The following is a 17,397-nucleotide window of genomic DNA, read 5'->3' on the forward strand; positions in this document are numbered from 1 at the left end:
CCTTAAGCTGGTGCAGCTGGTACAGCAGGTCTTTGGTTTGTAGCTGTTGCTGCTTTTCTGGCCCCACTGATGCTCAAGGGCAGCACAAACTCTTGATCCAAGGCTCTTGTATTTTCCTTCTTGCTGGATTTTTAACACCACTTCCTCTCCCTGTTTCCTTGCATGCAGGTTCATGCTTTTATCAAGAGATCTGACGCTGAGGAAGTAGATTTTGCAGGTTGGCTCTGTTCCACCATCGGCCTTAACCAGCCCAGCACACCAACCCATGCAGCAGGTGTCTAAGCGATTGGGAAGCAGCAAAGAGGGAGTCCCCTGCCCAATGGTGTGCCACGTGCTTTTAGGCCTCCTTCCCATGCCTGTCTCTGTTAAGACGTGCATTTCACCTATGACAAAGGATGAAAACACAGCATGTGCCAAAATTCAACTTGTGTCATTTTTAATATTACTCTTTATTCTTATTACTATTGTTATCCCCCTAAGTGGATTGGCTTTGTGCTTGGGGCTATTTTTGTGTTTAATGATGATCAAAACATGTGCCAGGCTGAATTAGTGAAATTTTGGTGACTGTGGGTAGTCATTCTTACAATTGCACTGCTGTTCTCATTCTGTGACTGGCTGGCCACCTGTATTTTTGGGATTCTTGGACACTTGGTGGCACTTCACTCTTGCCAGGCGTACTTTCTCTCTGTGTGAGTAGGAGGGAGCCTTGTGAGGTCCTTCACAGGCAGTGCATGTGAAGCATGCTTTGCTGCTATGAAAATGAGCATCAGAAAGTGTACATCATGTTATTTTATTATTATTTTTGCTTTTGATATAGAATTCAGCAGTTTCCATCAAAATCTAACCAGAGCCCTTCACTGCCATGATAGCTGGGGCTTTACCAGTCTGTCTACTGTGATGATTTGTAGACGTCTGGTTATATTTCTATATTTATTTTTAAATACGCTTCGTGGGATATTAGTGGTATATGTCTCTTTAAGTTTTGGTTAGTGTTTCTAAATTGGTGGAGTTGTTTTGAATGTCACCAATCAATCAAGGCATTAAAATGTGTCAGATTTATCTTTACCCATATCCAAACACCAATGCTATTGTAAACGTGTATAGTGCCTAAATTGTATGAAAATCCTTTTAATGATTTTAATCCAGATGTTTAACAAATCTAACCTCTTATTCTAATAAATATATTATGAAGTTAAAAAATGATGAAAGGTCTTTCTACTTTTGCAGTAGGCTTTTTGAAAGCAAGAAAGCAAATTATTTGGCCAAACATCATCAGAGGAGGAAAAGTAAAGATAGGCAGGAGGCTGGTGCTTTGGACTAATGGGGCTTCCTATAATTCCAATTTTTGGACTTGTTCCAACTCTTTTCACCCAATACCTTTATCTGTGACTGTTCCAACCACCTTCCTGTGGACTTGAGAACAGATCCTGTCTATTTCTTCCTTCTCTTTATACAAGGGAAAAGCAGCAGATGGAAGTTGGAAGCCAATCAGAAAAATCACAGACTGTTTCTCATTTTCTACAACACGGTTGAACTGGGGGCTTGCCTGCATTTCCAGGCTACCATGTTCATCAGAGGGCCTTGCTGGTGGGGAAACCTCTGCCTGAGACGAGACAGTCTCCTCTGCTACACTGAGCAGCAGTTTCTCTTCTTTCTCTACTTACACTTAACCACACCTTTCTGGTTGGCTTTGCTATGCTTCTGAGGTGGCAGTGAAAACAAAGCCATGTCCCCAGTGGTGTCCTTCTTTGAAAATTAACTCTTGGAACTTTAGAGGTTAGGTTGTGAGGTTACCTGGTCTCCCTTTACTTTCTTCTTTGAAAAGGTAGGTTATAGAAAACCAATGCCAATGGGCGGCGCCTGTGGCTCAAAGGAGTAGGGCACTAGCCCCATATGCTGGAGGTGGCGGGTTCAAGCCCAGCCCTGGCCAAAAACTGCAAAAAAAAAGTAAAGAAAACCAATGCCAATGAATGTATTTAAAAATAAAAGGCCTATTTAATTTTTAGATTAAAAACATCTTGGGTGTAATAATGTCCTCAGTAAGTAGTTCCATTCTACAACTATCAGAGCTTGGGATATAACCAGGATTCAGATTTATAAGTGTATGTGCTGCTGCCTAAACTAATTAATGGGGTTTTTTTTTTGAGACACAGTTTTACTTTGTCACCCTCGGTAGAGTGCCATGGCATCACAGCTCATAGCAGCCTCAAACTCTTGGGCTTAAGTGATTCTCTTGCCTCAGCCTCCCAAGTAGCTGGGACTACAGGCGCCCAACACAACACCCAGCTGTTTTTTGTTGTTGCAGTTGTCGTTGTTGTTTAGCTGGCCCAGGCTGGGTTTGAAACCCCAGCCTTGGTGCATGTGGCTGATGCAGTAACCACAGTGCTGTGGGCGCTGAGCCTAGCTAATGGTTTTTTCTCTTGCAGTGAGGCCAACAACTGTTCTAAAGTCAACAGGTGACCTTGTTATGTTTCCAACATTCAAGCTGAGTTTTAAAACTCATATTCTATGTCTGTTACTAAAAGACAGGATGCCACCATTACTGAGAATGTCTCCCTAAAATAAGCAAGCTGTATACTAGAAAAAGTAATATAGTATGACCAGATCTCTAAAACCTAGATCTCAACACTTGGTATTTTTTGGAGGGGTGTTTTAAATTCTCTCTTCATATTCAAAGGTACTACATTTTTAGAGTCAAAGGACTTTTTCCAGTTATTTTTTTATGAAGAATAGTCTTGTTTTCAGGAAAGATATCCCCTGTATCAGTCTTCCAGTGTTTTAGCTCCTCATACCAAATCCCTTCCTCAAACTTCTCTTACACCAATAATAGCTGGATTTTTAAATACCTCATTAGCACCTTATAACCTGTGAAACTGCTAGCACAGATATGAATAGCCTCATTTTACAGATGGGAAAGAGAACTGCAGAGTGGAGAGGGCAAGCAATTAGTTACTGAGCTAGAATTCATACCCAGCTTTTCCAGCTCTTAAAACTCATGCTTACATTTTAAATTAGAACCCCCAAATGTAAAAAACTCCTTGATGCTTTTTGTTCCAAAACTGTCTTCACATTTTGTGTTCTAAAGATCACACTCATTTAAACTTCTAGCTATTTCCTATAAGAGTAGCTCAAAAAACCTTTAATAAAAGTTTTAATTGATTAACAAAAAAATGTATCTGCTTTCTTCTGGAACAGTTCTATAAATTGTTTGGAGAGGCTTTTTTGCGTTTTATTTGGCTTTTCTACTGTATATTCACTGGAAAAAGAGCAGTACATAGAAATGACTGTCATTTTCAAACCAAGACCCAAGCATGGCACATTTCCTGAGGGCCAGAAATGGGTTTTAAACCATGCTACTGTATTAATCTGCCTCATAAGAGGAACTGGTTCTTTTCTCCCTTGGTAAGTGGAAGCCACCAAACTCCACAACAGTTATTTATCTGTAATTTATTTATAAGTACATTTTACCAGTGATGTCTCAAGTGAGATGTACTACCGTTTCCTCGAAAATAAGACATCCTCCAAAAATAAGACCTACTTACAGGAAAGATAAGACGTCCCCTGAAAATAAGACCTAGGGCATCTTTGGGAGCACACCTTAAAATAAGACACTGTCTTATTTTCGGGGAAACAGGGTAGCAGCCATACTAACCAGTCTATAATAGGCAGGGTGTTGCAATATCTGTGGGAGGTGACAATAGCTTGTACTTTCAAATGGCCCCTCTTTCCCCTTGTCATCTTTCTCTCCTAAACTATGGCCTAACTGCTCACAAGGGTTCAGTGACATGCAAACAGACTTTAATTGGTTTTTTAAAAAAAGACGCATTGTTGACTAGAAAGACTGGATTTTATTTTAAACTCTGCCCTTTTTGCAAATGCCAGACTTTCTCAATAATATTCCAGAGGAAATTCTGTTTTGAATTACTGAATCTGACCAGATTACAAAGCATCTTCCATGTTGCTCAGTTCTAACACACTGCATTTTTGATTTCCTATGTCACAACATTCTGAAGCTTGTTTTTGATAGAACCATTTTTACAATCATACATTCTCCTATAGTTTTTTTTTTTTTTTTGAGTCTCAAGCTATTGCCCTTGGTAAAGTGCCATGGCGTCACAGCTCACAGCAAGCTGAAACTCTTGGGCTTAAGCAATTCTCTTGCCTCAGTCTCCCAAGTAGCTGGGACTACAGGTGCCTGCCACAATGCCTGGCTCTTTTTGGTTTCAGTTGTCATTGTTGTTTAGCAAGCCAAGGCGGGGCTCAAACCCATCAGCCTTGGTGTATATAGCTCACTGAGCTACGGGCACCGAGCCTCTCCTATAGTTTTTGTTTCCTATCGAGCGGGCCACAGGGCCATGGCAAATAATTTCTTTGGAGAGAAAGAGCCTGAAACTTAGAAATTTAATTTGTGTAACTAACCTTTGCTCTTTTCACCTTTTAGGAATCTGATTCCTCTTCCTCCTCCTCCTCCTCCTCCTCCTCTTCTGTCACACAGTTCCTTGTGCTCAACTCCAGTGCAGTTTGGTTAATTGATGCTTCATTGTCTACATGCATCAGTGTCTGCATTAGCCAAGGACATTATAAATTAGTAAGAAGGATACCTACCTCAAACAGCAAATCCTTACAAATGTTTTAAAATCAAATCTCAATTGCATGTCCATCCTCAATATTTATGATGAAGAGGTAAAAGCACTTTCCTGTTTCTCCAAATTCTACCCTCATCCCTGTTGCCAAAATGGGGGAAGAATAAATGTGGCAGATTTACCAGAATGTTACCTGATTTACAAACATTCATGTGGAAAGATCTGAGGTAAGAATTGTGCCAACTTAAGACACACTGCTTTATAATGGTAGGTTTTTTTGTTTTTTGAGATGGTGTCTGGCTATGTCACACAGGCTGGGTTTGGACTTGGGCTTAAGTGGGACTACAGATGTGTGCCACCGTGCCTGGCTAATTTATTTTTTTTTAAGATAGGGTCTTGCTATATGGCCTGGACTGGTCTTCAATGCCTGGCCTCAAGTAGTCCTCCTGAGTAGCTGAGATTACAAGTATGAGCCACTACATTGGGCTGTAATGGTTTTAAATGCTTTAACATACAGTATCTGGGGGAACTGGTCAAATATTGACTTGAAGGCATTCGGTAACAGATAGGTATGATAGGTATGATGAAGATTGGGACTCATCTTTAGCACTGTGCTTTGTAGTTGAAAACATCCCCCCCCAGTACCAAGATTATTGAATTCACAAATCGGCAAGAATTTTGACATATCACTACAAAAATCTCCACATTCTCCTGGGTTGATTTGAGTAACTAGAGAATGGATGACTAGAAGGGTAGAGGCAATGTATTAGTAACTATATAATAAATTAATCAAAATATAACCAGCTGATAGAGATGTGGGCTCTTCCCTGGTTAAAAGAGTAGGGTGGCGCCTGTGGCTCAAGGAGTAGGGCACCGGTCCCATATGCCAGAGGTGGCGGGTTCAAACCCAGCCCCAGCCCAAAACACACACACACACACACAAAGAGTAGAGTAGCCAGCTTACTGAACTAGAAAACCCAGCACTTCCCAGAGTCCTTTGGTCTAAGTGATGTGATTTATAATAATTTTTGACCACCCAAGCACCACAGGAGAGGACAAGACTGCATTCTTTCCCTAGGCCTGCACTTCATTAAGCTTACATCAGCAGGTGACTGTTCAGGTGCAGGTTGAGAAGACACCATCTCATCTCCTCTTCTTGAGTTAATCATTGATTGCAGGGCCAGTTCTTCAACCTAGAAAAGAAGAGATGAGGATGCTGTCCTTACTATTCCACTGGGCTACTGACGTGGGTATACTGCTGGGCATGCTGTAAAAGGCTGGCATCATCAGAGGGGGTGAACACTGTATCTGATTCTCTACAGGGAAAGGGTGCCAAAAGAGCTCTTAAGCTTTCTCTGCCTTTTAAGGAGTTGAAGGAAGATTCCAGCCCCTTTTCCCTAGGCTGTACAGGTGTTTGGGGCAAGCCATGGCTTCCACTCCCTCAAACCTCTACACCAGTGGTTCTCAACCTTCCTAATGCCACAATGTATTTTCATTGTTAAAAAGGGGTCGTGACCCACAGGCTGAGAACCGCTGCTCTACACCTAGTAGTTCAGGGAGAAAATGCAAGTGTGGCATTTTAAAAAAAAAATAGGTACTATCATCTAATTCTACAGAGGGCCGGATTCCCTAGGCCTGAGCTTACCTAGTCAGTAATGAGAACACCAAGGCAGCAAGAACAGAATATGGAAGTGCTTCCTGAGGCAAGGAAATATGGGCTTTGGAGATGACTATCACACGGTCAGTAGATACTTACAGGGGCACTGTGGCAATGGAGGGACGTAAGTGTGGGCCCTTATAACTGACTTTATGGGAAATGCTTATTATTTTGATATATTACTCTGTACAACATTAGTTTACAAAAGGCTTTCATAATCCTCATCTCATGAAGAAGGATGTTGAGGAGGGGTTATCATGATTATCTCACAGGGGGCAAATTAAGCAAAGGTCTGGGAGTGGCCCTGTAGGCCTAAATCACGACTCTTCTTCTGGAATCTGTAACATAAGAAAACCAAACCCCCTAAGCTTTGGGACAAGTCCGTATTCCCAGGGCGAGTCCTCCTCCGCGCAGGGGAAGGATCCAAGTCATTTCTAGCTATGCAATACTACATACATTTCAAGCGCCAATACACACTAGTAAACAGTAGAGGGGGCTCAGAAGCAAGCGGCCGGTAGGCAGGGGAGAAGGGTCTAAGAGAGGCTTTGGGAGCGGAGACTTCCTCAGGGTGCCCGCCTGTGGGCATCAGCACTTAACGGGAGTCCGGGGTGGGATGGGACTACTTGTCAAACAGACTCGGAATCAAGACTCTGAGAGGGGTGGGGCCTAATAATCTCAAAGCAAACTCCTCAGGTGCTTAAGATGTACGAATTTGTTTGAAAACTAGTAGATTACCGCCGCCAAGGCCAGATGAGGAAGAGAATGGCCGTAGCCGGTGGGCGCCGTAGGCCTGGGTTCGGGGGAGACGGTCGCGCGGGCCCAATGGAGGGATGGGTGGGGGCCACGAAGTCACCTTCAGGCGGTTGAGCTGGTCGTGCAGGGCCGCTCTCAGCCGCAGCAACGTCTCCTCCTCCTTGCGCAGCTCCTGAAGGCGGCTCAGCATCGTTCCTCAACAACACGCCACGCTCCCCTTGGCGAGGCAGTCTGCGGGCGTACACTGATGACGCCATCACCTCCGCCTGCCGGAAACCGGGCGGGGCTAGCGGCCATGTTGGGAAAGAGCAGCAGTGCATTCCTTCTCGGCCCCGGCTGTCTCCTTCCGCCTCGCTGCTCCGTTGAGTCCCAACCTTGCCAAGCAACTAAACTCGACTCACGTGATCGGGACTGCCAAAGCGCAGGACGTTAGAACCGTGAAGAACCTGGAGGTCTTGGGTTTGGACAAGTAACCCTGTAATGTTCACTTCCGGGCAAAGTGGTTAAACGTGGTGTAACAATTCAGGTGGGCAGCACTCGCTATTATCACACAACCCATGTGATGTTACAAGTTGACCACCCACCGTTGTATTTCAAGCAAGGACCAAAACCGCCAGCATCTGGTACAAAGGTGAGGTGCCAGAAACAGCCTATTAGAGGTTCTGCAGGATTGAATTCTCACCGGACTTTAAAGGGGAAAGGTTGTTTATTACATCTTTGGGGCTTAGGGGACCCTAACATGTTTTGGAATCCTACAAATGTCAACTAATATACCTGGATTTAATAAAATCTTACAAGCGGCCTTTCTTCCAACTGTATTGTCATAGCTGGTTAGCAAGACTTTACAGGGCATTCAGTTCTACTCATTTACTCCCAAACTTGTGTTCTACAATTGTGCCCCTTACTTTTGACTTGGTATCACATCTTAAAACCCATTTTCCATTTTGGAAGTTGTTACTAGCCTGCATGATTTTTAAAACATTGATTTACCCAATGGATCTTACCCAATTTTTAAAAGCACCCCTTCTGGCTTGGCGACGGTAGCTCAGTGAGTACAGTGCTGCCACATACACAGAAGGTGGTGGGTTCCAGCCCAGCTCAGGCCTGCTAAAAACAACTGCAACCAAAAAATGGGCGGGCATCTGTAGTCCCAACTACTTGGGAGGCTGAGGCAAGAGAATCACTTAAGCCCAAGGGTTGAGGTTGCTGAGCTATGGCACCGTACCAAAGGCAACACAGTGAGACTGTCTCAAAAAAAATCCAAAACACAAAAACCCTTCACAGCATGGATTTATCATAAAATCCAAGGCTCCATTTTATACTGGATTATAAAATGTAAAACAATGTATTAAAAACTAAATTCTAACTAGGATTCACACACAACATACCCAAGCCATATTTCTTGATCAGGTCTTTATTCAAAATAAACTGTCCAAAATGATTTGATGTTTATGGAATAAACATTAAAGAGTTTATGCAGTAGGTTTCTTTTCTTCTGTGGTAGGTTTCTTTTCTGCTGGCTTCTTTTCAGCTGCTGGTTTCTTGGTAGAGGCAGACTTTTTTCCTACTAGAGGCTTTTTCTGCTTTTTAACACCAACAGGCTTTTTCCCCTTCTTCATTGCTACAGGCTTCTTGCCTGCAACCCCCTTCTCATCTGACTTGGCCTTTAGTCCTGCAGCTGCCTTATCCACCCGAAGTTTGTGCTGTAACAAATTAGGCAGAATCATTAACAATAGTCTTTCCAAGAACTTAATATATTGGTAAAATACAAATCATCACTTACATTCCTGGCCTGGCGAAGAATGGTATTCCGGCGCATGGTCTTTGCATATGGGTTTAGCTTTAACATGATTCTCAGGTTTTTCAGTGGATTCTTCTTCAGGACTCTGCGATGAATCTTTTTGCTAGTCATAAAAGGTAGACACTGTATTAACATCTTCACACACACACATTTTTAAAATAATAGTATTATGGTTGGGGCAAGAGCTACACTGTAAATATAAACTTTACCGTGGTGCACGAAGAGCTCTTTGGATCTCTGGGCTTTTCAAGATTCGGCTAAGGTCTGTGTTCATCATCTTGTGCATGGGAAGGCTGAAAGAAAAAGATTTGACAATGGATACCTAGATTCCAATGTACTGGTTAAAGAATGTGAACCTCCAGAGAGGTTTTAACCATTTATGCTCTCCAGAATTCAATCGTAATTTCTACTACATTACCACTTCAGAATGAGGTACAGTATTTTACCATGTTGCATCTATACATAAGGGAAATAGGAACAAAACACTATTCAGAAAACATGCAAACCAATCCTGAATGTGTATAAACATCTATTTTCAGTACATGAAAAAAACACTCACTTGTAGTTACTCTTAAGGGAAGCAGCTTTACGCCAAGTGCCATACAATTCATCTAACTTCCGGAAAGCACTTTCAGTCCAAATGCAGAAACGTCCCACATGTCCACCAGGAGCTAGTTTCAAAATGTTCAGCTTGCTTACATTAAGCAGAGTAATTCCTTTTGAAAGGAAAAGAGAATTAGGGAGCCTATACTTCAACAAATTATCATTTTAGTTTATGTACTAAAGTACACGAGATCTTATTAATGACATATAATTATTGACGTTTCAGTCATCACTGATGCAATTTATCCAGCCACGAATCAGAACTTCCACAAAAATCATCCGTCTCAGAAACACGGACCATAAAGTGGAAACTCATCATAAAAGCTGACTAAGCTTGCACAGGACAGGCAATCAACATGTAAATACTATAATTACCAGGGATGTTCCTAAAAGCCTTGATGATGCCATTGTCCTCATTATAGATGATACAGGGTCCCCTGCGCTGGATACGACGACGGTTTCTCATTTTGCCCTTGCCAGCCCTCATTCGCTGGGAGGCATAGACCTATAAAGCAGTTTTAGTAGTCTCATTAAGATTTCTGCAATAGATGTCACAGATGATGGGGGGCACAAACAACTTGCCCAGAGTTACACAGAGCCACAGCCACAAAGGCAGTCAGGGCTCAAACCAATCTAATCTGGCTCTGGCTCTAATCTTGCTGTCTTTTACACTAAGACTATACTGTCCTTCACATTTCAGTTTTAAAATTCAAAATGACAAAAATTTATATGGATTAAAGACTACCAAACCGTACATGGGCTTGCCATCAAACCTACCTTTTTGATATCATTCCAGGCCTTAAGTTTCTTAAGAAGCAAAACAGCCTCCTTGGTCTTCTTATAGCCTTCAACTTTATCTTCAACCACCAACGGAAGTTCAGGAACTTCCTCAATTCGATGACCTAATAAAGCCAATTCATAACCAACTGGTTACCCTGAACCCTTTGAAAACAAACCTTTTATATGCTCACAAAAGCAAAATGGTATACAATTTGCCAATTCAGAATTTCCACAAATATCATGTGTTTCAGAAACACGGACCAATGAAGTGGAATCTCATCATTTTGACAGTTAAAATTTAAAAAATGCAGTAGAGAACACAATGAGCATTTTAAGTAGAAAATTTTCTATCCATATACTGTATCACTATTTGAATTACCTAATAATAGGAAATTTAATCAGACACTCTAGGAAAAACAGAATGTACCAATTACAAACAAAAAGGGCCAGATGAAAAAGGATGTTTTGCACCACTCCTGACAAAAAGCATTACAAACCTTTAGACATGACCAGTGCTGGTAAAGCTGAGGCGGCCAGGGCAGAGCAGATGGCATATCGCTTTTGGGTTGTGTTCACTCTACGGTGCCAGCGACGCCAGGTTTTCGTCGGTGCAAACATGCGGCCTCCACGACACATCTATTTTCTCGGTTAAGAATCACATTATTCAAATTTGAGGAATTAAAAGATTATTATCTTGCTCAGTAAGAATTTTCGTCAACCTTCTGTACCAGCTTACTGACAGCAGGCAACTGTCGCTGAGAACAGAGTAAGACGCAAATTACGACATCATTGCAAGCAAACATCCACATGTGAATAGAAGCTGACTGCCCTGAAGAGTTAAGTTCAAGATAGTGAGTTGGCCACATACATCCAGGCTGGTAGGTTCGAACTCAGCCCAGGCTGGGCCAGCTAAACAGCAATGACAACTGCAACAAAAAAATAGCCAGGTGTTGTGGTGGGCACCTGTGGTCCCAGCTACTTGGGAGGCTGAGGCAAGAGAATCGCTTAAGCCCAAGAGTGGGAGGTTGCTGTGAGCTGTGATGCCACGGCGCTCTACCGAGGGTGTCAAAGTGAGACTCTGTCTCAAAAAAAAAAAAAAAAAAATGTAGTTCAAGATAAAATATAAACATCATTCAGATTCCCAATCTCTTAACTGGAACACTTTTATTACGGATGCAAATATATATCAGCATGGATAAACTAGTCTGCTAAATTCCATGAGATAACCAATCTCAATGAAACAAGGATACATTTCCAAAAGCACCCTGGCCAGAACGGTGAGTCCCACCACCTCGAACTCTGGGAATCCTAGCCACAGCTCTGCCAGTACCCCAGGACTCAGCACTGGTCTGGTGACCTAAAATTGGAAAGAAATAAGAATTTTAGCTTACTCATCATACCAACCTATGATTATTATGCACGGCAGTGAACAGCATCAGAAAATCCAAGAAAATCATGTGGTTCAGAAACACGGACCAATGAAGTGTAATTTCATCACTACTGTACAACAGCCCCTAAAATTATCAACTTGTACAAAGCTATAAATCCTTACCTGCTAATTCACTGACAGCATATGGCTGTCTGTTGTTTTTTCGCAAGTTGGTGTGAACAAAGTTCACAATATCTGGTCGAATGGGAGCCTTGAAGACAGCAGGCAAAGTGACATTTTTGCCAGATGACTCCCCCTTTTCGGAGTACACTGTTATCAGTGGACGAGCACAAGCCTTGGGAAAAAAGAAAGGGTATTTAATGTTAGAGGCAAACTCTTCCCATCTGCCAACAATACCATTAAATGCTCCGTTGTAGAAAAGACTAGTATAGTGGGGGTAGACAACTTGCTTAAAGCAAAACACCTTATACTCAAAGAACACCTAGAATCTCAGGCTCTGTTGCACTATTTTCAATGAATGTTTTGTCATAAAAGTTACCCATCTTTTCTACCAGGGCTCCATGCCTCTAAGCTTACATCCCTGTCCTTACCCTCTTCTAAACATATTTTTCAAAAACTAGAAACATTGGTTATTTCTTGGTCAACCCTCTTAAAAGACTTTCCAACGATGGACTACACCAATCTGCTCTCCTCTCCAATGTCATCTTTCATACTGTCTTCCTTGTCCCATTCCCCTCAGAGTTAGGTTTTCACCTTAAAGCTTCTCTTCTCAGAATTCCTCACCTTCTGAGGTCAAACCAAATTTTTGATTGTCCACAGCAGTTATTACCACAGAAGGCTACTATTCATTTAGCACAACTTCACCACAATCCAAATCTCGTAAGGATAATTTTGTGTTTTGTTCGTTCTTCTCCCCAGGCACAGAGAACACACTATAGCTACTTGTGGAAAAGCAGTATATGTGACACCATTACCATCAAAGACATAACCTGAACATAGCTAAGCATTCAGGAAAAAGTGGAAACACAAGTGTTTACTTTTTCTCTTAACAAAATCCCTCTCTTGGAAGATGGAGATACCCCTTTTTAAACAGCACATTAAGACCAAGGCCCCAAACGGATTCCTTTCCCCAGTTCGCTCTTAGGCCCCACAGGACTCCACGTTTTCAGCAGAACATTTTCTAGGGTGCAGAAAAGACTATTGTATAGGCTCTCCCACGTCTGCGAACGACCCCGAGTTTCCTAGAGCTGCTTCCCGGCGCTCCGTGGACCCGGACTCCCACGTTGCTTCTAAGATGGCTGCCGTATTACCGCACAACCCGGCTCCCAACCCGCAAAGGACGCCTCTGGCCCACATCTCCACCCTCCTCGCTTTAACTTCTCCAGACTGTATGTCCCGAACCTCCAATCCTTTCCTACTGGCCCCAAGACCAATGGAAAGCCCAGCCAAGAGACCCTCCACTCACCATGACGGGGAGAGGAGAAGGCCACGCTCCTCTCCACCCGGCGGCTCCTACAGGAAAAGGAAGTACTTATCACTCTCGCTCTATATGTAACCTTCAACTCCTCCCCTCCCACTCTGCGCGCCTCAGAACCAGCGCAGACGCGAATATCTCTCTACCACACTACAAAAACAAAAAAATAACGTGTCCCTTCTTTACGCCTGTCAAATTACGATATCTATTGTCTCCCAAAGCCAATAATAGTTCTTAGAAAAGAGGGACTCCTTTTCGTGGAATGATCCGCAAGGGGGTGTGTCCAGTACTCGGACGACAAAATGTCTCTCTTCCACAACTTCTACACTTATTTAATTTTTTCTGTTAGAGTTGGAAGACTATTGGCACTGTGAATATTTCTGGGTGGTCTAAAACAAAGGTTTGAATTTGCCGACAAATGAAAATTGTTGGGGGTAAAAGTAGTTCCGGCGAGGCGGGGTTATGACCCCGGACGTGGTTAGCCAGGCGCGCGGTTCAGTTTGGCGGTTCCAAAGTCTCCCTGAGATTGGGACAGTATGTGGCAGAGAGTGAACCGAGCGGCTGAGGAGTTTTACTCGCGCCTCCTGCAGTGAGTTATAATCCCTACTCTTGCCTGGGGTCCGGGGACAGCAGTTCTTTACCTGCGTATTCTCGATCTCCGCCACACTTGGGGATTAGCGTTTTGCCGGCTTGCCTGGGGTCCGGGAGTCTGGGGGAGGCCGGCTCTCTCTTCCAGCCGCAGTGTGGAGCTGGCCCTGTGTAGTCTCAGGAGAAAACATCTGTTCCTTATCGCACACAGCGGAAGGTGACAGCTGTTCCAAAGGCGTCTGCCGTTGCACACACTTGTCATAAGTAGAGGCACCTCTCAGGATATTGAAAACTAGGTATTCTTGTCCTTCACCTGTTTAAAGCCTTACTGTATCCCAAAAGTGAGATACTGTTATTTCTAGTCTAGTCAAGACAGTAACTATCTGAGCTACCCTTGTAATGATAGTGGAATGTCGTGTTGGGTTTTAAAACTTTTTATTTCACTGTGCTCCAAGACTTCATTTTGTTCTTTCTTTTTTTTTTTTTTATTGTTGGGGATTCATTGAGGGTACAATAAGCCAGTTACACTGATTGCAATTGTTAGGTAAAGTCCCTCTTGCAATCATATCTTGCCCCCATAAAGTGTGACACACACTAAGGCCCCACCCCCCTCCCTCCATCCCTCTTTCTGCTTCCCCCCCCTCATTTTGTTCTTATAGTGAAGTACTACTACGCAGGAGAGTCCATCAAGTTCAATGTAAACATGAACCCGTGGTTCTCAAAAGAGAGCGATTCCATCAAGTTCAATGTAAACATGGAATCCGTGGTTCTCAAATGAGAGCGTGCAGGAGAATCATCTAGAGGGTTGTCAAAACACAAACTGCTGAGCTTCACCTCCTCGGTTTCTGATTTAGTAGGTCTGGGGTGGGGCCAAAGAATTTGCCTTTCTGACAGATTCTAGGTGAAACAGATGCTGCTGGCCAGGCTGCACACTTTGAACTACATCAATCTAACTCATTATTTTTAAGTTATCTTTATTGTTTCTTTGCTCTGCTTTCAATAGTGGTAATGCTTGTAAATTTTTTTTTTTTATTTTGAGACAAAGTTTGACTTTGTCGCTCCCGGTAGAGAGCTGTGAAATCATAGCTCACAGCAGCCTCAGACTCCCGGGTAGCTGGGACTACAGGCGATCTGCCCACTTAGGTCTCCCAGAGCGCTGGTATTACAGGCTTGAGCCACCGCCCCTGGCCCTGCTTGTAAATTTTGGGGGCATTATTGAAAGAGCACTAACTTTAAAAGAGAAAAACAAAACAAAACAAAACCGCATCTTAGGTATCTTTCCACACAAGAACCTATAGATCTACCTTATTATTTTTAACTGCTATATGGCATTTCATTCTATGGCTGTCGTATATTTATTTAACCACTCCTCTAACTTTATTTGGATTTTTATACTTGCCAGTGATATAATTGATGTTAGCCTTTCTCTTCACTTGTAAGCACCTAAAGTTTATGCTTTTTACTTCTCTTGCATCTCTCATAGTGCCTATGTGTCCAGATGTCTTCTAGAAATTTTCACCTGGGAATCTCAAAGTCAATACCTGCAAAAGTGAATCAATCTGGCCAGGCATGGTGGCTCACCAACGCCTGTAATCCTAGCATTCTGGGAGGCTGAGGCGGGTGGATTGCTTGAGCTCACAAACTTGAGACCAGCCTGAGCAAAAGCAAGACTGTCTCTACTAAAAATAGAAAACTGAGGCAAGAAGAACACTTGAGTCCAAAAGTTGGAGGTTGCTGTGAGCTATGAGGCCACAGCACTCTACCTAGAGCGACAGCTTGAGACTGTCTCAAAACAAAAAACAACAAAACCAAAACTGAATCAATCTTTCCACTATCCTGACCTTCTACTCCTCAATTGTCTCTGAGTTATGAGTTCTAAACCCAAGACCCCTGTTTTTTTCTCCTTTCTACCATCCCCACCTCCTCTAATCAGTTCTCTTATTATTTCTCCATTTGTACTGTTTTCATTCAGGCCATTATCTCTTCTCTGAAGTACTACCAATTATTTTCCCATTTAAAATTTTTTTTTTCTTTTTTAAGAGATCAAGTCTCACTATGTTGCGCAGGCTGGCCATGAACTCGTGGGCTCAAGGGATCCACCCTTCTCCCTCTCCTGAGTAGCTGGGACTATAGGCACATGCCACTGTGCTGGCTCTACTTAAAATATCTTGGCTTTCAGGATAATGTTCAAGCCCTGTAGTTAAATCTCTGCCACAAGTTCCTAAATGTACCACTGTCTGAGCTCTCATCACCCTGTAATGATTGATTTACTTTTTTTGACTTCAGTCAAAATTATGAACCAGGGGCAAGGCTTTTGTTTGATATCTCAGCATCAAGCCTGACCTGTTACACATGTTTGAGAAATGGTTTTTGAATGACTGATTAAGTAGCATCTTTGCATTATATGGCAAAAGTGAATCAGTCACAGGGGTAGCTCTCCTGTTTCTATTTTAGTAAGTCATATAGTATTAGATCAAATAGATATAAATGATATCCTGAAACAATTCCATTGGGCTTCTTCATTGACTTTCTTTCAGAGGGTAAATCAGGTTGATGTATATCTTGGTATGTTAATAGTTTATGGTTTACATGCTTTAGAATTGTTATTTTGTGACTTTTTTTTTTTTGAGACAGGGTCTTGCTCTGTCACACGGGCTAGAGTGCAGTGGTGTCATCACAGCTTATTGCAACCTCAAACTCCTGGGCTCAAGCAATCTTCTTGACTTAGCCTCCAAGAGAGCTGGGACTATATGCACATGCCACCGTGGCTGGCTAATTTTTTTAATTTTTGTAGAGACAAGGTCTCATAAAAACTTTTTCTGAATTGAGCAATAATTATTAAATGATATCCTAGAATTTTGTGCTTACATTTTTTCCCCCTGGGTATGGTGCCGTGGTGTCGTAGTTAACAGCAACCTCAAACTCCTAGGCTCAAGGCACTCCTCTTACCTCACCCTCCTGAGTCACTGGGACTACAGGTGCCTGTCACAACAACTGGCTAGTTTTTTCTATTTTTAGTAGAGACGGGAGTCTCTCTTTTCCTCAGGCTGGTCTTGAACTCTTGAGCTCCTGCTCTGGCCTCCCAGAGTGCTAGGATTATAGATGTGAGCCACTGTGCCAGGCCAAATTTACTAATTTTTAGTAACAGCTCATAAAAATAGAAGATAGATACTTCCACTTTAGCCATAGAAATCTTAAGGCCTGGGACTACCCGTCAAGTAACTTCTCTGTGGTTACCCACTGATTCAGAATGGTCACTGGTCAGAATCCATTTTTATTTTAAACCCCAAATTGATGTGGTAAATCAATTTTTTGAGACGGAGTCTCACTTTGTCACCCTTGGTAGAGTGCCATGGCATCATAGCTCACAGCAATCTCAAACTCTTGAGCTCAAGTTATTCTCTTGCTTCAGCCTCCCCAGTAGCTGGGACTATAGGTGCCTGCCACAACGCCTGGCTGGTTTTAGAGGCAAGGCCTCGCTCTGGCTCAGGCTGGTCTGGAACCTGTGAGATCAGGTAGTGTACCGGCTTTGCCCTCCCAGAATGCTAGGATTACAGGTGAGAGCCACCTTGCTTGGCCTAGTAAATTACATTTTAATATTAATTGGAAATATATTTGAAGAGACAGAAGAGTAGAGGTAGGCAACCTGTCTTTTTGCTGCCTGTGAGAAGCAATTGTACCTAATTGTGGGCAGCAGTTTATTAATCTCTATCACAAGTTTCTTTTTTCTCTTTTCTTGAACTAATCCTCTTTTTCTGCTTTTTTCCC

General features: G+C 42.7%; 4 protein-coding genes and 4 non-coding genes across 16 annotated transcripts in view; 2 read left to right on the forward strand and 6 right to left on the reverse strand.

Moving 5' to 3' along the window:
* Positions 1-1,209, forward strand: part of MAP2K1 (mitogen-activated protein kinase kinase 1) — an 83,129-nt gene extending 81,920 nt beyond the window's left edge. For both annotated transcript variants that reach the window (XM_053596095.1, XM_053596096.1), the window contains exon 11: positions 169-1,209. In XM_053596095.1, the coding sequence (XP_053452070.1) occupies positions 169-282 (114 nt within the window). In that variant the 3' untranslated portion in view covers positions 283-1,209. The remainder of the gene's footprint in view (positions 1-168) is intronic.
* Positions 1-7,334, reverse strand: part of SNAPC5 (small nuclear RNA activating complex polypeptide 5) — a 33,338-nt gene extending 26,004 nt beyond the window's left edge. For 2 of the 4 annotated variants that reach the window (XM_053596098.1, XM_053596099.1), the window contains exons 1-3: positions 7,094-7,334; positions 5,684-5,776; positions 4,420-4,560 (exon numbers count right to left, since the gene is read on the reverse strand). In XM_053596098.1, the coding sequence (XP_053452073.1) occupies positions 4,438-4,560; positions 5,684-5,776; positions 7,094-7,183 (306 nt within the window). In that variant the 5' untranslated portion in view covers positions 7,184-7,334 and the 3' untranslated portion in view covers positions 4,420-4,437. Of the gene's footprint in view, positions 1-246; positions 384-1,794; positions 1,935-4,419; positions 4,561-5,683; positions 5,777-7,093 lie in introns of those variants that run through there. The other 2 variants (XR_008380866.1, XM_053596097.1) reach the window with 2 other exon arrangements.
* A 1,055-nt stretch (positions 7,335-8,389) lies between these two features.
* Positions 8,390-13,156, reverse strand: RPL4 (ribosomal protein L4). Its single transcript, XM_053596105.1, has 10 exons — positions 13,033-13,156; positions 11,730-11,901; positions 11,428-11,534; positions 10,675-10,813; positions 10,175-10,299; positions 9,773-9,902; positions 9,354-9,510; positions 9,004-9,087; positions 8,777-8,897; positions 8,390-8,696 (listed from the first exon to the last, which is right to left on the reverse strand). Exons 1-10 carry the CDS (start codon positions 13,033-13,035, stop codon positions 8,466-8,468), a joined length of 1,269 nt encoding a protein of 422 aa, XP_053452080.1. The 5' UTR covers positions 13,036-13,156; the 3' UTR covers positions 8,390-8,465.
* On the reverse strand, positions 9,651-9,721 carry LOC128589464 (small nucleolar RNA SNORD18). The gene has a single exon (XR_008381034.1). It is a non-coding gene; the product is annotated as a small nucleolar RNA SNORD18 (small nucleolar RNA).
* On the reverse strand, positions 10,394-10,465 carry LOC128589463 (small nucleolar RNA SNORD18). The gene has a single exon (XR_008381033.1). It is a non-coding gene; the product is annotated as a small nucleolar RNA SNORD18 (small nucleolar RNA).
* On the reverse strand, positions 10,873-10,971 carry LOC128589467 (small nucleolar RNA SNORD16). Its single transcript, XR_008381036.1, has one exon. It is a non-coding gene; the product is annotated as a small nucleolar RNA SNORD16 (small nucleolar RNA).
* Positions 11,609-11,680, reverse strand: LOC128589465 (small nucleolar RNA SNORD18). Its single transcript, XR_008381035.1, has one exon. It is a non-coding gene; the product is annotated as a small nucleolar RNA SNORD18 (small nucleolar RNA).
* Positions 13,157-13,292: 136 nt separating the features above from the next.
* Positions 13,293-17,397, forward strand: part of ZWILCH (zwilch kinetochore protein) — a 47,865-nt gene continuing 43,760 nt past the window's right edge. For 2 of the 5 annotated variants that reach the window (XM_053596101.1, XM_053596102.1), the window contains exon 1: positions 13,480-13,630. In XM_053596101.1, the coding sequence (XP_053452076.1) occupies positions 13,578-13,630 (53 nt within the window). In that variant the 5' untranslated portion in view covers positions 13,480-13,577. Of the gene's footprint in view, positions 13,631-17,397 lie in introns of all 5 variants that reach the window. The other 3 variants (XM_053596104.1, XM_053596100.1, XM_053596103.1) reach the window with 3 other exon arrangements.

Source organism: Nycticebus coucang, chromosome 6 (genome assembly GCF_027406575.1).
Source record: "Nycticebus coucang isolate mNycCou1 chromosome 6, mNycCou1.pri, whole genome shotgun sequence".
Taxonomy (NCBI): Eukaryota; Metazoa; Chordata; class Mammalia; order Primates; family Lorisidae; genus Nycticebus; species Nycticebus coucang.

Bases quoted from the DNA above. Each gene is read 5' to 3' on its own strand.
- RPL4 (XM_053596105.1), bottom strand. The intron at 11,535-11,729 runs GTAAGGATTTAT...TTCCAATTTTAG, and splicing joins TGCTGTCAGTGAATTAGCAG to GTCACCAGACCAGTGCTGAG. The intron at 10,814-11,427 runs GTATCCTTGTTT...CCGAGAAAATAG, and splicing joins GCCAGGGTGCTTTTGGAAAT to ATGTGTCGTGGAGGCCGCAT.